This window comes from Carex rostrata, chromosome 22 (assembly GCF_964058835.1).
Source record: "Carex rostrata chromosome 22, lpCarRost1.2, whole genome shotgun sequence".
In the NCBI taxonomy this organism is placed as follows: domain Eukaryota; kingdom Viridiplantae; phylum Streptophyta; class Magnoliopsida; order Poales; family Cyperaceae; genus Carex; species Carex rostrata.
The window spans coordinates 6,182,716-6,201,206 of record NC_135939.1 but is presented as its reverse complement, the minus strand read 5'-3'; the positions used below and the strand labels follow the sequence as shown (position 1 = coordinate 6,201,206).

Here is an 18,491-nt window from a genome sequence, read left to right as displayed (position 1 = left end):
TTCAATGTATCATGGCTCAAAGTGGAAAAATTCATTTTGTCAACAATCGATGGTCCCATGCATAAAAAGAAAGAAGAATGTTGATGCTGAATTTTTTTGTTAATATGTCTATTTTATTTTATTTTTTGCTTTTTATGCATGCTTATTTTCCTTATTTGAACATTAATTAACTATATATATATCAATAATTGTTATCATCTTGAAAGGAATATATTGACGTACAATATTTCATTAACAAATTATAAACTGCGTGACAAGTGACAAGTGAGAACGGAAAAAAAATGTTTATCACATATATAAACAATAAAATTAAGAATATGTTAGTAGAATGAATACAAATGAACAATATATGGTTCAAAATCCATGCAAGTGGAAAATCATTTGGTAGGCAATTAAGTGCCTACTAAAATTAAGGGAAACAAGTCGTCCATCCCAAGGCTGTCTACCCAATGTCTGCCCAGTTCAAATTAATTAATTAGGTAAGCTGCTTGATAACTTGATCCCGTTAGGGTGTGCTTAATCAGAGGTGAAATAACTCATTAAAGGAAAGGAAGGAGACAGTGAGAGAGGAGGAGAATTCTTCGAACAGTAAAACCTACATTTTGATTTGAGAGTGACAGATTTCGTCAAAATCTACGTGACGCTCTTCTTCGAACAGTACTCGTTCCCTTCCGTTTCCCTCGGCTCCCTCTCTTATTCTCCCCTTCTGAAGCAGATGAGCTTATCTGATCAACCCTAATTTTGTAGGCATCCCTTCTGTTCTCCTCCGTTCTCTCATTTCCTCCCTCCACGTCCCTCCATCTGGAACACAATCTTAGAGTAGATTCAAGCTGTCCAACGTAAATTTGTACAAATCTTAAAATGGACCCACTTATTTCCATTTTATATTAAGCACATAGGTGTTCTGATCTGCTATATAACGACTGTGATTAAAAGATGAATTTTCGGATTATATATATATAGAGATAGGCTAATATCAAAACGTTTGCACCAACCCCTCCCGTGCAACCAAGTCATTTTCCGATTTTCAAAGTCCAAACAACCGATCCGAACCGTTAGATGTTTAATCCATATTGAAATGTGCTTGGAGACCAAATTTTACATTTTTTGGAATTTTTTTGCTATTTATTAAGATGGTTTGAAATCGCTGTTTTCCAGTGGTGCAGAATTTTAATAAAAACAGCGATTTTCAAACCATCTTAATAAATAGAAAAAAAATTCCAAAAAATGTAAAATTTGGTCTCCAAGCACATTTCAATATGGATTAAACATCTAACGGTTCGGATCGGTCGTTTGGACTTCGCAAATCGGAAAATGACTTGGTTGCACGGGAGGGGTTGGTGCAAACGTTTTGATATTAGCCTATCTATATATATATATATATATATATATATAGAGACAGAGAGAGAGAGAGAGAGAGAGAGATGAGCTACGGTGAGCCATGGAGTAAAACGCGTTTGTACTCCATGCCGTATTTTCATTTTGAAAATCCAAACGACCGATCCGAACTGTTAGATGTTTAATCCATATTGAAATGTGCTTGGAGACCAAATTTTACATTTTTTGGAATTTTTTTATTATTTATTAAGCATGTTTGAAAATTGTTGTTTAGCTGTGAACAGTAAAATGATACCTCGCATATTTAGCCTATATTTGACTTGATTTCGTACCAAATTCACGTTCTAAATTGTCAAAATCATGTGCATTTCATTGATATATCCTTAGAATTTGGTACTGCTGAGAGTTTGTTTGTTTTCTGCAGGATTGGAGCAAAATACACGAAGAAACGACGTTTTTGGACTCCCTGGTACGACCCTTACCAGGCTTGGTACGGCCCTTGCCAGACTTGGTACGGCCCTTACCAGACTTGGTACGGCCTACCCTTACTAGGCTTGGTACGGCCCTTACCAGATTTGGTACGGCCCTTACCAGACTTGGTACGGCCCTTACCAGATTTGGTACGGCCCTTACCAGACTTAGCTGATCCAGCCTCTTTCCCATCTTGTACGGCCTGGCCGTACCACCTTGGTACGGGCCGTACATAGATGCCGCATGACAGAATTCAAATCTTGGCAGAGGCTATTTAAAGCGAGGGATCTCTCCATTTTCGGGGATTCCATTCCATTCCAGATTGAGAGCTCAGAGAAAGAGAGAAAGAGAGCAAAGGAGCAAGGAGAGAAGAAGAAGGAAGAGGAAGAGGCGAGAATCGACGGATCAACCTCTTCTCAACTCCCGATCTTCGATCTAGTTCTATCATGCCTCTCTTTATCTCTTTATTTGTATTTCTGGACAGATCTATGACTTGTGAGTAGTTGATCATTGTTTCTAGGGTTTGATGATGGATTTTCTTGATTTGTTTTGCTTTTCTTGATTTGGATCTTGTATGAACTCTTTTGATTGAATTGATTGTGTATTTGCTTGTCTTGATTGATTTGTCTCTCTGTGATTGCATATGGTGTGCCTATAGTGGTAGATCAACCCTAACAAGGTCATGTGACCATTGCCTTCTCTCAACCAAACCAATCCCTTTAGGTAGACTTGTTCGAATTGAAGCCGAAAGGTTGAATTCTCCTCTAATTGACAGATTAGAGGATACCTTAGATCTCCAATCAATTAACTAGAGGATCTGGACCAAAACACGAGAGTTGAGGTTTAGAAACCCTAGAAGGTGAAGAATTGACTCCAAAACCTAGATCTTGAACCAACAAACGAGAGTTGAGGTTTAGGAACCTTAGGTATGGTCAATTGAACCTTTCTCAAGAGTTTTATACGAGGTACCAGCAAGAAATGCATCAACTCGAACTTGTAAGCTCTGTTCTGGTACATCAGTACGGGTCTTACAAGAGTGGTGCGGCCTACCCGTACCAAGCCCCACACGGCTTGGTCGGACCAGGTTGGTGCGGCCTAGCCGTACCAACTTGGTAAGACCCGTACCACTAGAGGCAAATCAGAGATGAAGTCTGAAACCCTTGAAACATCTTTTATCCTAAATCAAAACACAGTTTATACTTTTCCTTGCACAGTTACTATTCTATTGCATTGTTTGATTGTTTGAATTGATCCTTTAGGAAGATTAAATACCAAAACTCCTTTCTCACTTCTAGTCTTTAGTCGAGATAAGTAGACTCTAGAAAAAGAATCCGTCCCTGTGGATCGATACCCGATTATACTCCTCGATAGGGTTGTGCACTTGCAACCCTAATCGGAAGGTGTAACCGCGGTTTTAAAAGGTACGCTCCCAAGCGTACCGAAACTTGCGTTGCGCTTTCACGCGAACATAAAACAATAAAAAAATTTGGACCATTGGATCAGCGATTTTCAAAATTACTTAATAAATAGTAAAAAAATTCCAAAAAATGTAAAATTTGGTCTCCAAGCACATTTCAATATGGATTAAACATCTAACGGTTCGAATCGGTCGTTTGAATTTTCAAAATGAAAATATAGTCTCATGGAACACCAACGCGTTTTACTCCATGGCTCACCGTAGCTCATCTCATATATATATATATATATATATAGTGACTAATATGCATTCAGTAGCATATGGGCCGATATGCATACGGTCCAAATATGAAATTTCAAAATCCAAAAAGTCGATTTGAACATCTTGTTCTCCATATTAATATGTGCTTGGAAACCAAATTTTACATTTTTCTGAATTTGTTTACTATTTATTAAGCCACTTTGAAAATTGTTGATCCAACGGTGGCTGCTGATTTTACTGTTTTGTTAAGCCTCCGTTGGATCAACAATTTTCAAAGTGGCTTAATAAATAGTAAACAAATTCAGAAAAATGTAAAATTTGGTCTTCAAGTACATATTAATATGGAGAACAAGATGAACGGTTCAGATCGACTTTTTGGATTATGAAATTTCAAATTTGGACCGTATCCATATCGGCTCATATACTACCGAATGCATATTAGTCACTCTCTCTCTCTCTCTCTTTTTGAAAATCTTCGCAAAAGCTGCGAAGTCGTGAGGGGGAATCGAACTCTCGACCTTTGGGTACAACAACTCTAGGACTTTTTCCTAGCCAATTGTGATACCTCCCCTTTCTCCTCTCTCTCTCTCTCTCTCTCTCTATATATATATATATATATATATATATATAGGACTTGGCTACGGTGCTATGGGTAGCTAAGAGGCCTCCCGTGCTACGGCTCAATATTCGACTTTTCAAAATTCTAACGGTCGATCCGAACCGTTCATCTTGTTCTCCATATTAATATGTGCTTGGAGACCAAATTTTTTACTATTTTTTTAGATTTATTGAAAATCGCTATTTTTCAGACAAATCTGGACCATAAAAAACAGCGATATTCAATAAATCTAAAAAAATAGTAAAAAATTTCCAAAAAATGTAAAATTTGGTCTCCAAACACATATTAATATGGAGAACAAGATGAACTGTTCGGATCGACCGTTAGGATTTTGAAAAGTCGAATATTGAGCCGTAGCACGGGAGACCTCTTAGCTACCCATAGCATATTAGCCAAATCCTATATATATATTAACTCTCAAATCAAACTGTTTGTCTTTTTTTTTATTCTATGCATCTTTTTTTATGTTTTTCTACATATAGAAATCTAAACTTAAATTTATTTAGATACGTATGTGCTACATATATGTAGATGTCATGATTTTTCAATCTTTGTGATTTTTTTTCTAAACCACCTTATTTGATTGTTAGATATTTAAAATATTTAATGAACTTAATCAAAGAAACAAAATCAAACAGTAAGTTTGAATTGTTGATCAAGATGTCCTGGTCCGTTAACTGCTGCGATTAAAAGATGAAATTTCGAATTGAACATCAATGCTCCGATCAAATTGGTATGTCTTTGTTTAATTCTATGCATCATTTTGATATTTTTTTTTTACGTGTGGAAGCCTAAAATTTATTTTAGTACATACTCGCCAATGCCTCTCAAGTACTCTCTATTTCACAGAATCTATGCTTCCTTCCCTTTTTTCATATTTATTGTTCTTAGATTCACCAACAAAAAAAACTATAATTCAACACTAGCAAATATAATTTGATTCTTCCTACAATACACAAACATTTGGACCAATATTAATTCTCTATAGGACCATTTGTAAATTATCTTTTCAAACAAAACTAATTCGAATAAAAAATGCTAATACACACGATATTTTATCAAACGTGAAGAATATTCTTTAAAAGAGCGTAGAAACAAAGTAACACATATACAATTTGAACTTTAGTTTTCAAATATTAAAAGCGTTTGGAACTAAAATAAAACAAGAATTATAAAAAAAAAAAAAAAAAAGATGGTCTTGTCCTCTAGAAGAACTCAAATAATTTATTTTTAGTTGTTGAATGCAAATATTATTTCTGATAGTACTTTTCAACTTCTAATCCCATCTTTTTATATAATATGTTATTTTGCATAAGAATTTTTGGATTAATTAATAATTAATTGGTCATTTAAATGAACTTATTAGTAGGTTCTTAATTAAATACTGTTGCTAGTACGGCATATGATTAGTTTAAATATCTCTTTTATTATACTAACTAACCTTTTATTTATAATTTGAATTTATGATCAATCTATTTTAATATCATTTATGAATATTGTTGAATAATTATTCTTTTCATTGATCTATTTTTTTATGAGAAAAATATGTCATTTTATACGAGATTTTTTTTTCTCTTATAATATGTTATCGTTGCAATGCACAGGCATGATATTAATATTCTAAATAAGCTTCAAATTCTTCATGGCTCGGTTGTGACTGTTTTATTCCGTCTGATCCACCGATGGACATCTTCACGAGTCACTGTAAATCAGGGTTCTAAATAGCGCTATAGTGTTTTCATACCACAAAAGCTATGGTGCTATCGGCGCTATAGTAGCGCAATATGACAATAGCGTCATTTTTTCGGTCATTCCGCTATGACACGATAAACACTATTTAAACCTTTGCAGTAAATAACTCACTAAATGTTAGTCATAACTATGTTTGCCAAAGTCTATCTAATAACCACACTGACCAGCATATGCGTGAATAATATCACTGTTTAAAACTTGACTTAAAATTATACCAAGGAAATTGTGTCGTTAATGCTAATTAAGCTATATGGAGACGACTTGGATGATGTGAGTAGCTACAGTGATGATTTTGTGTAGGTAGTTTGCTTATGGTGCAAAACTACTTTAATCTGTGGTGTTTGTTTTTGTAATAGGTTCTAATAATTGTTAGCTAGCTAGCTTTAGAACATTGGATGTTGTTTTTGTAATACTTAAGAGGTAAAACATGAAAATTAGATTTGGTTTCAGTGGTTTGGTACCAAGTTCCCTTTGATATATGGTTTGGTTGAATAAATGAAATTGGTGGGCTTACAACCCACTTTTGTCAAAATATACACACACACACTAAGCTATATATTTATAGATAATACATATGTACTAACCAAACACAGTTAGATGTTAGTTAAAACGTCATATTTATTAATACTATAGAATAATATATATGATTCCGACAGGACTAATAGACAACAAACTTGAATTATTTTTTTTGTCATGATTGTCTAACTAGAAGCATGTGAGGTTTGTACAACACATCAGTCTTTTTTTTTTCTTTTCTTTTTTATCTGAAAGTTGTATGATTGACAAATTTATTAATCGAATTAACAATTAGCTACTTATTATTCTTAGTGTTTAGTTAGATATTGACATCTAAGTGCATATATATTTATATAGAAATATAGAGATGTCCAGGACAGTGGTTGAACATGCATGACTTAGATGGACACTCAAGTGAACTCCAAAATAAATTGTTAAATGTTCAAAAAACTTGGTGGGTGACATGTTGATATTTTTATTTCCTGCAAATTTGATATAGAATCTATCTAAATTGTAGAGAAGATGTATGAACTTTCAAACTTTGAGTTGTGCTGAAGTGCTATATATATAAATATATCCATAGCAAGAAAAAAATTGTACTACCTTATGTTAAATATCTAATGCTTGCTTCAAAGTTTGAACGGTTGATATAATGAGTCACTCAACAATTTGATGTACATCTTGAAATCAGTTGAGCTAAAATATAATGTTTCAGCCGAAAAATTCCCTGTTCGGTTTAGAAACACCAAAAAAATATTTTATTCGCGAATAAAACGTGAATTATGAATCTTGACAATTACATCTTAGGAAATCGAGATTTCCATGAAAAGTTCTAGCATTTTTTTTACTTTATTTTGCAAATTAAGCAATTTAACACCATTCTTTGTAACTTTATTATTTTTTATAACTATTTGATGGATTATGTTGTTGTCCATATAATATAATATATTATGTTTATTGTTATTTTAATAGAAGCAACGGCGTAAAAAAAGTAAAGAAGATGAAAAGCAGCAATATGAAAAAAGGTAATGCCCATCGTAGAATGGAAAAAACGTGCCGTGCCGCGATTAATATGTTGTGATTAGTTATATGCCATGAATCAAATTAATTGTTCACATATTGTGCTGTATCGTAATCAAAATATCAAGAGATGGTAACGGCACACGAATGATTACGTCACGTGAGTGGTACATAAACGTAGTCACTAAACGTGTCGTGATCAAACGTGATTCGCGTAATAATTTGATTATAATTTAAATTAGTATATTCAATATTCACCATTTGATGAAGACATAACGGTCCTAATTACACGTGACTCGCGTGACCACGTGTCGTGTCATATCAAATTTTCTAAAGATGATCACAACACGCGAATAGTAACGACAGGAGACACGCAAATCACAGCACGTAACCAACATGCATGCCGTGCCGTTCCGTGACGGAGCCGGCTCCGATGTGCTATTTTTCCCACTCAAGCCCAGTGGTTAGTCTTCAAGGACCGCACTCTCCATCAAAATGGTGGGGGTATGATGTCTGAAGGCAGAACATCACGTTGAAGGTTACCTGATCGTCTGATACAACCAGATTATTTCTTCAAAAAAAAAAAAAACAACCAGATTTGGTAGAGAAAAACAGGGAAAAAGAAGTAGGGGGGCTACTTCTCCACGGACGGAAATGGACGCATCAGGCATGCATTTGCCTGTTGGGTATTGCCAGCACCCAAAAAGAGTACCTCTCCACTTTCCTCTTCAGAGACGCTACCATACGAGTGGCACATCTCCGTAAAAAACCTCCATTCCAGAGGCTAGATTACGCATATATGGAAATAAAAATTAAAGAAGAAATATTTTCCCGCGCCGTCACAAAAAGTTATGCGCCAATATTAGAGAGATCCGCCAATCGGAGGGGCAACAATAAATGGAATCAATTCGGTTTTTATGCCTTTATTAGTCTTCGTCCGTACGAGGTGGTATTGGGAATGAGAAAGAGAGAGAGAAATAGGGAAAGACAGGTAGCGATCCCTAGTTCCTGGTCCCCACACAAACACATACCCCCATGCTAATGGCAGGTTTTGGGTCCCATTCTCTATCAGCCAATGAGAACTCGACAGAGTAAGCTACTGAAACCACTCTGGTTTTATAAAACCGCTCTCAATTTCCGATCGACTCTTTAAAGCCATCAACCGCTCGCCCTCTTCATCTCCAACATCACAACACAACACACACACAGACACAGCTAGCTATTCTATTTCTATTTCTATCTCTACCTACATGTCTATATGCCTTGCTAGCTTTTTCTCTCTCTCGTTTTGAATTTACTTTCCATTTTAAGAGATGGGAAGGGGTAGAGTGGTGCTGAAGCGGATAGAGAATAAGATAAACCGACAGGTGACTTTTTCCAAGAGGCGATCGGGGTTGCTAAAGAAAGCGCACGAGATTTCTGTGCTCTGCGATGCTGAGGTGGCGCTTATCATCTTCTCCAACAAGGGGAAGCTTTATGAGTTCGCCACCGACAATAGGTATGTGCTTTTGTCGTTTCATTGCTTTGAATTGTATGAATAGGTGATGTTTCATACTGTTTCATGACTTTTTTTTTCTTTTCTTTTTTTTCGTGTTGTGATCACTTGCTGACTTGCGATATGAACGAGTGTACAAAATGGGGGCTAAATTAAAGGGATAGTGGGAAGTATGAAACAAATCTTTCTATTTCTAGTGATCTGAATAGAGAATGAATGATGCGCGCGTCACTTTTTTATTGTACAGGTTTCATTTTCTTGCTTTAATTGGAAATTTTGTGAGGACGTTATCTTTACTGAACTATGCTAGTTTTTTTAAAACTGAGAGAACGTAACCATAATTGTTTTCTTTTTCTTTATTGAAGGCGTAAAGTGACCCTGGCACTCTTCCGTACACCCATCCGTACATCCAGCTAAATATTAATTAAAGAATTATTTCTTCTTTGTTTGTTTCCTGTTGTATAATTGGGATCAGATCTAATAGTCCCGGGGTAGCATATATAATTTATTTAGGGTTTGGGTTTTCATTTCCCCCAAATTGTCATTAGTTGCTTGTTTATGTAAAACTATTTTTTTTTAAGGTGTAAAACTACGAGTTGGAGTTCTTGTAGAGTTGTAGTAATCCATATATAAAACTTTCTTTTGCTTTTGTGCAATCCGTTCTCCTTTTGATGTTAACTGGGACTGGGAACTTACTGCCGACTTTTTCATACTTGGCTTCTCTTGCTTTGTCTTTTGCATTAAGCAGCTACTTTAGAATCATTCTATAGTTACCTTTTTTATATGAAGTTTCTCAGCTAATCATCCCATCCCCCACCACCACCCATTATTTAAAGAGTTGCATGGTTGGAGTAGAGCTAAGATTTGTTCTTATTGTTGGTTGATCTCTATATAGCTGTAAACTGGAGTATCTTCCTATTTAGTTTCTTGTGGATCATAAGTCAGTCCTTGGTGCTGGGCTTGTCGTAAGATTTGTGCATTGATTTTATGTTACAGAGGATAAGGTAAAGATTCATATTTCATATTTTCATATTTTCATATTTTCATTCTTGATATCAACTCACAAGTACAAAAAAAAGTGTGTTCTTATTCTACGAAAACCTCTAAATATGGTAAATATATTAAAGGTTCAGGAGGGGATCTGTGGTTATTGCAAGAGCTGTATGGATCAGTCCTATAAGTCATTGTTTAAGGAGGTTCTCCCAATTTAAACTGGGAGGTTTCTAGTTTAAAGAAGTTAATTAGGTTATGATTAAAGCTGTATTTATTTTGATTAATATATAATTAATGATATCTTTTTTTATTCTGTTCTTGTCCTTAAGAATTAATATATATATATATATATATATATACTAAATAGACTTTGTACACAGTTTGGAACTGTTATATGCTACATGCCAGGAAAAATATTTTTAACATAAATGTCAATCTTAGTTAGCTCTTTTAGTCAAATTCAGCATGTATTTCTTTGTGAACAATAATAGCCGTACAATGATATGTACATTCGTGTGTACCCTAATTTACTATTTTTAATATCCATGAGCTTGACCAGCTGACTCTAGTTCTCCATATTTATGTCATATTTTGATAGCTTAAAGCACAACAAAACTTTTCCTTTTTATTCAAGTTCCCATTCCCCACAGGCTCCCCCCCCCCCCCCCCCCCCCCCCCCCCCACCCACACACACACACAGCGCACCCTATCCCTGCACATGTGGCATTCAAACCCTAGTTCTCCGGTAGTCTGCATCACTGGGGAGCACATCAAAACTTGGAAGCATCAGAACTGAAAGAGCTTGTTGTATGCTTTATAAATGCTCAAACTTGAAGCTCATTCATCCAGTAATAATGTCATGACATATATTCCCTTGATCATACTAATGGTTGCATTCATCGTTATAATAATGGATTCATAGTTTGCTTTCAAAGGTTGTCGCCTTTTGATATTACGGGTTCTTTCATTAATAAAATACTCTTAACAAAATGTTGAACTGAAGTATTAGTCCCCATGGCTGCATATATAGGTTCATTAGGCCCTTGCCAAGCATGGGTCGTACCTTAGTTAAGTTTTTTTTTTTCCCCTTGTCCAGAGAATACCACCATGTACACACAAAAAAAGGCACGGCAGAATCCTTTGTTTGCATTTAGGTGAAACACAGCAGCATGACTTAATTCACAAAACATTGAAATAATAAACTAAAAGTTTGTCAAAGAATGTGAATTAGAGTTCTCTCACTTATTGAGCTTCCAAGACATCTTTGGACTATCATTTTTAGCAGCTTGGTCAACCAGGAACAATAAAAAAAAAGTTTCTCATTCAGCTTGTTATTCTAATATAAAATATTGTGATTCTTTCTTCCAAGTTTATTATGATACTTCAAAAGATTGAACGAATCATATACTAAATCTTTTGCGTATTTCCATATATTAGTTATCGACTATTAAGGAAAGAAAACCACTTAGCAAGTACTATCGATACTTTGGGTTTTCTTTTCATTAATATAGTAAAGCAGATTATGGATAAGTTATTTCAATATCAAAAACATTTGGGCACTTTTATTTTTAAAATGAAGCCACTACCAGAAGTTATATGACACATTTCGGAAGAACTATCGAGGAAGTAAGGTTTGTAAGCTGGGGTGGAACTAAATTTAGATTGGGGATGCTAAAACTTAAAATGCTTAATATAGATAAATGCATAAAGTGTCATTACTGGGATTTGAACCCGCCTCCTGGTTACCATAATATCATATTATTATAGACTGTTCACTACTGAGATAAATTAATCGAGGATTTTAGGGCACAACTTATAAAAACGAAAATGAATGCTAATTTTTGAGTTATGGTTATTTTGGTGAAAGTCATGTGTCTCATATTTTGTAATGTTTCAACACAGTATCTCTTGCTTTGTTATTTTGCAATTTTGAATATATAAATTATAAGAGTAGAATATTGCAATATGCTTTCTGATTTGCAAATTTTTATTGTTGCTTGAACATTATTGTTAGCACAATTGTCAATATATTCCATCTTTTTAAGAAATTACAAAATAAAATTGTCATATAATTATATTATTTTTATGATTAATTTTATTAAGTTATACTTTTTGAAAGAAGAATCCTGGTTACCATAATATCATATAATTATAGACTATTCACTACTGAGATAAATTAATATAGGATTTTAGGGCACAACTTATAAAAACGAAAATGAATGCTAATTTTTGAATTATGTTTATTTTGGTGAAAGTCATGTGTCACATATTTTGTAATGTTTCAACACAGTATCTCTTGCTTTGTTATTTTGTAATTTTGAATATATATATATATACTATAATTATAAGAGTAGAATATTGCAATATACTTTCTGATTTGAATTTTTATTATTTTTGGTTGAACATTATTGTTAGTACAATTGTCAATATATTCCATCTCTTTTAAGAAACTTCATCAATAAAGTAATATATGTTTTGAAGTTCAGGTGGTAAACACCCCCTCGACGAATAATATTTATTTAAAAAAGGAAGGTTTACAACATAAGAGTATTTGGTGTCCATCTATACACATAATACAATATTGAATCTCCAGCTGAACTCTTTTAACCATATTTTTGTGTGTGAGCAATAACAAGCACACAGATAATTATTCAAATGCCACTGAAGTGCCAGAACATGGATGAACTCATCACATGAAGTATTATGTGATGTCTACAAAGTGAGGCCTTGACAGGAGCCATGTCATTCCTAGCAAGTATCAAGGCATCACCTAAAATGTTCCTGGGTGTTCACTGACAAGTGCAATGACATATTCTAATAGAAACCATGCATGGTAGCAAAGGTTTTGGTACAGTCCATGCATGATTTTGCAAACAAAATAATAATAGTTCACAGCAATTCCCATAAAATATATCCAGGAATAACATTTTTATCTAAACTTTGTAAATCACAACATACTAATGGTCTAAACTTTGTAAAAATTCATTTGATTTTCTAGTTTTGCCCCTGGTAAAATTATACTTCATGAAAATTCAACTCCACAACAATTGTCTATTTGATTATTACTTTTTAATTTCACACTTCAGGTTGCTATAAAAATTACACTTTGCAAATCTTTTTGTACAGAACTGATGCAATTGGTGTGCATCAACCACTTGCTATTCAATTAGTTGGTCAATGTCAGTTCTTTTATTTTAAATTGACAACATTATCAACGGGTCATCTGTTGCATTGCTGACTCTTCTATATAGACTGCTCATATGGCAACAAAGTAATGAATATATGTCGATTACCTATGCCTAAAGTTTTCCTTGTCTTATGTCTTTTAGGTACAAAATTTTGGACTGTGTTATTTCTGTAAGCCACATTGAATAAGATTATATGGGTTAAAAGATAGATTTATTCAAAGAGAAACTGAAAGAAAACCAACATCAGCATTGGTCCATCGGTGTTTCTCCTTGTCTTGTCTTAGATTTTTTTTCTTATTTTCTTTTTTTATAGGTTAGCAGTCGAATTGATTCCTAATCAAATTTATGAAAAACAAAAACATAAGGTATTAACAGTGTCTTCGTCTGCTAACCAAATTTTATGAAAAAAAAAAATAAGGCATTTACAGTGTCAGTATTGCAAAGATTGATGAAATATAGAGAGGAAGCACAATCACTGCATAGACAAATTAAAATAAAATAAAATTATACAGGACCAACTCGTCACTCTAGGGCCGGTCTCTAAAGAGGTGCGTTTCGATAATTCTGCTTCTTGCCTAATGTCATCAAGTAGTCTTTGGAGACAGGGTCATGATATATGATGTGTTTAGAGTGAGGCTATGGTACTATGCATAGCGCACATTGGTTAGTGCTTTGGATCAATATCTCTCTGGTTACAAAGTCCACATAGTCAATCTGGATCGTTCAATATGATCTCTATTTGAAAATGTACTTGCAAACTACATTTACATTTTTTAGAATTTTTTTATTATTATTTTAGTTAGGTCGAAAATTATTATTTTTGAATGAAGTGAATTCCTGCCTATAAAAAAATAGTTAAAAATTTCTACAAAAAATGTAAAGTTTGATCAACAAGTACATTTTTATATGGTGGCCATGTTAAACGGTTGAGATCGATTATTTGGACTTCGTAAATGAAAATATTGATCCAAAGTATGGACCAATATGCGCTATGTATAATACCATAGCCTCACTCATATTTCTTTCCTTCTGTATTAGCAATGTTTAGTTTAATAATTAACAGTTCACAACTATCATCTGATATTCATTTTGGTGCAAGTAGAAATGACCACGAGGATTAATTCCTTTATCTGAAACAGCATTGACAAAATACTGGATCGTTATGAGCGGTACTCTTATGCTGAGAAGGTACTTGTTTCCGCTGAACAAGATCCTCAGGTACCAATCAAATACTCCTTTTTAAAATTCTGACTTGTTCTTGAAAATTAAAAATTAAATATGAATGGGTACAGGTATATTGTTTTCCAATCATAATTAAGGAAACAATAATTAAAAATCTCTTTATGAAATTACAAAGCTGTTCTTGGTCATTCTATTTTCTTATGCTTTCTTTGTATTAAATGTGACTCTTCAACTTTTAAAAAGGAAAAAGTAGTTGAATCCCATGGGGAGAGATTGAAACGGTAGGGCCTGCCTTTACCAAAAATGGCTGTTCTAAAACTTTAGACATTAAAACAGCATTGAATATGAATTCTCATTTCAGTAATGTTTGCTTTGTAGGCTAATTGGTGCCATGAATACAGGAAACTAAAAGCAAAGGTCGAGGCCATACAAAAATGCCAAAGGTAATAAATTATGAGACATTAAATGACATTCTCGTGCTGAAACTGAGGACTGGTTTCGGCCACACTTTGGCTCATCTTTGTGCATGTATTGTAGGCACCTATTGGGAGAAGATCTTGATTCACTACAAGTGAAAGAACTCCAGCAACTGGAGCTTCAACTGGAGGGCTCCTTGAAGCATATTAGATCTAAAAAGGTAATTTTTAGTATTGTTAATACATAACATTTTAGTGTTAGTTTTTTAGAAGTTTCTTTTGTGGGTGATTATGCAAAAGTTTGGGGCACAGAGTGGCAGTCATTTTTATGCCGTTACTCATTATGAATGATAAAATGCTGGAAAAAAACAAGACATACATATTTATAGTATAAAAAAAACAATGAATATGCTGCCTGAGAGGTTTGAACCAATCTTTTTTTTTCAATCAAAATGTGTCTGAATATAGCATATATAGAATGCAAAAGTATGTGAAAAAGAAAATAATGGCACAATGTTGGAATTCAACTAACAATACATTATTAAGAGTATAAAGAATAAAAGAAATGGATTAGATAAAGCAAGCAAAACAATGCTTGAAGCAAGAGAATAAAAAGAGATGCATATAACTATCAATTAGTGGCAAATATATAGCAATTATTCTTAAAAAATTGTAATGAAAAATGAGTCCCAAATTTATAAATACTAATTTAAAGAAAGCAATTTATATATATTGACTGCTGAAAATGAGAAACATCACATAATAAGAAAAGAAAAAAAATAGAATAAGCTATAGAAAAATCAGAGAATCAGTATGATTAAGATAAAGCAATATATTGCACTCTCCCTAATTGACATATATATTATTTTCCCTTTTGTAGTTGGTAGTTGTTATTCTCGATTGTTAAAAGAGTTTCCTGAACAACAGAATAAACTGATTCTAAAATATCCACATCAGTTATTAGAAAAAAGAAAAGGACTGACATTACGAGTTTTAAATCACTAAAGTCATCTAGCAGAAAAAAGAAAAGGTAAATTGTATTATCCTTACTACAATAACATATTATATGAGAAAAAAAAAACTATATAATAAAGAAGGAAGCACATAAGGATTAAAGAATCAGAAATAAATTGGCAAGAAAAGGCCTGATGCCGCCTAGAGAGAGAGATGTAAAGGTAACGAAGGGACATGAGATGCAGCTAATATATGAAAATGATTGTGGCAGAAAATTGAACTCTGCCATGCATTACTCTGATGTAATTATCCTAATTATAAATTTTCATTATCCAATTGAATCCCATCTTGGATCTGATCTACCCTTTGTTTTAATACTGGCATCTTCAGTTTGATATTATTTCATTCTTGATATGGCAAATAATTTCCTAAAAGAGGCCATATGAGTGCAATTATCTAAATATTGTAATTTGATTACTTTCCATAAAATTTTCTGACCATTTAGACATTATTTTGTGCAGAGCCAACTGATGCTCGATTCAATTTCTGACCTCCAGCGTAAGGTATACTCCTAATTAATGCTCCTTGGAAAAATAAGATCAACCAATGCAGGGTTATTATAATAATTTAAAGGGTTGTTCTTTGATCCTGCTTTATAACCAGTTAACCCATATCCTATGCATCATACATTGCACTGTGGCTCACACAAGTTGTTTGTGAGATCTGCTTTGTTATTTATTTGGTTCTTGATCAATTCCCTCTCCCACTCAATTTATAATGTGCTCATGGTGGTCTCTGGTACTTTTTTTTACATCACATCTTTAAATTGTCATTTCGGTGAAATTTCAGTGCGTGGATGTGTATATGCAATGTATAGGCGTAGAAGTTTTTCTTAAGTGTGTCTTTCTACATTAATTACTTAGCTGACATACTGTTTAAAATGTACAGGAGAGACTATTACAGGAAGAAAACAAGATGCTACAGAAGGAAGTAAGTTTTTGTTTGTTTCAAAATTAATGCATTAATAAGATATGAAGGAATTAAAAAGAGAAAAGTAGAAATGGTATTATCATCTTAGAAGGAAATTTATAGATAGAATCATTGGTTAGAGTAATGTCATGCAGCTAGAAGATAAGCAGAAGGTGTTGACCCAACAGGGGCACTGGGAACAACAACAACAACAACAACACCAGCATCAGATGCAACCTCAGATTCAGCCTCACCAACAACACCACCATCAGACGCAGCCTCAGGTTCAGCCTCACCAACAACACCAAAGCAATTCCACAACACCTGGCTTTCTCCTTCGGGACACTCTTCCTTTAAATATTAGGTACATTGTGTACACATTACCCAATTGAGCTTTTTTCGCTTTATACATATCTACAAAACAAACACTTCGGTTTTCTTTTTGTTCTTTTTTCTTTATTTTTACACCTCCCAATAACTTGTGCACGGTCGACATATAATTACTTACTTACTTTTAAAGAATCCTTGTTACAAAAGAAGGAATTACATTATTTCAGGTTCTGATTATGTACCGATCGATGATCAAAGCATCTGTTACTTGACCAGATTCACATCATTGTTTTTCTAACATCAAACTTGTCAGGTGTTACTTAAATCCAAAATTGTCAGCTGCAGGTTATGGTTTGCAAATCACGCTAAATTTTCATTGTTCTGTAGTAGTACTTATTATCAGTTCAATATTTACTGAATCCGCATTGTGTGTTTTATGTTTTCAGTTGAAAAGATTGACCTTTCATTTTAAAATAGTTTAGAAAAGTAAACAAAATTTTCTATGAATCTAATGCAGTGCCTACCAAGGCACAACAATAGGAGAGGTTGGAGCAGCCCAAGCCCAAGTTAGAGTGGGCCTTCCTCCTTGGATGGTGCGCCACCCCCATCTTAGTGGCTAAATGAGACGCGCATTGCACAAGCAACAATCGATTCGCTTTCGGCCTGCTATCGAGTCGTGTACTAGTTTGTTGTATGCTATAATTGCTTGACGGCCTTTTTTTTTTTTTTTTTTTTTCTCTCTTTTACCACAATTAAGTATTTATGTAAGGACTACTGCTCGAAATGGCAGTTATGCTTCTTTTATTAAGTATATCTCTGCTCGTAACTTAAATCTTTGTAACACCTTATTATTATATGTTCACACTCTCCATCCAAGAAACACAGTAATAATCTGTAATGATAGTAATTTGGATGGGTACGGGTAAAAAGCTCGCACCCAATTCATACGGAAAATTGAAGAAAAAACAAATGTATAACAAAAAAAGTATTCAATTTTAAATCGTTGTTTTAAGAACAGATATCCTTTAGAAAAAGTAAACAAAGATCACGCAGGGGTGTCAATCGTTGTTTTAAGAACAGATATCCATTATAATAACGAAAAAAAATCTTTATCTTTATCTGTCTTTTCGAATACGATACGGATTGGATATGGATTAAAAAGTGTAGACACCTTAATTTACATTTTCAATATAATATTTTTCAAAACAAAAAAAGAAAAAAATAATTTTTCAAACTATAACACTCACCAAAACTTATACGGTTTATTGTATCATGTATCATCTTTATACAAATATATATCTATATATAAAATTTTATTCTTAAAAATTATCTTATATGATAATGGTTAAGATAACAAAAAAGAAAAAAAATATTATTCATACTCATACCCAATAAGCTAACAAAAAAATTCTTACCCTTACCCGTAAAAACCTTACCCATATTTTACACGGATACGGATACGATACACAATACACAAATCGGGTAAACGAATAAAATGGTGTTATTGACACCCCAAATCATGCGCTCGTGACTAAATTAGCAGTGATTGCAATTGTTAGGTATATTTTAA

General features: G+C 33.6%; 1 protein-coding gene across 1 annotated transcript; it reads left to right on the top strand.

The window, feature by feature from the left end:
• The first annotated feature begins 8,559 nt into the window (after window positions 1-8,559).
• On the top strand, window positions 8,560-17,790 carry LOC144574284 (protein VERNALIZATION 1-like). Its single transcript, XM_078324216.1, has 8 exons — window positions 8,560-8,892; window positions 14,210-14,288; window positions 14,631-14,695; window positions 14,790-14,889; window positions 16,144-16,185; window positions 16,571-16,612; window positions 16,747-16,955; window positions 17,439-17,790. Exons 1-8 carry the CDS (start codon window positions 8,708-8,710, stop codon window positions 17,539-17,541), a joined length of 825 nt encoding a protein of 274 aa, XP_078180342.1. The 5' UTR covers window positions 8,560-8,707; the 3' UTR covers window positions 17,542-17,790.
• The last annotated feature ends 701 nt before the right edge of the window (window positions 17,791-18,491 follow it).

Bases quoted from the DNA above. Each gene is read 5' to 3' on its own strand.
- LOC144574284 (XM_078324216.1), top strand. From the start codon at position 8,708: ATGGGAAGGGGTAGAGTGGTGCTGAAGCGGATAGAGAATAAGATAAAC. The intron at 8,893-14,209 runs GTATGTGCTTTT...TATCTGAAACAG, and splicing joins GAGTTCGCCACCGACAATAG to CATTGACAAAATACTGGATC. The intron at 16,613-16,746 runs GTAAGTTTTTGT...AATGTCATGCAG, and splicing joins ACAAGATGCTACAGAAGGAA to CTAGAAGATAAGCAGAAGGT.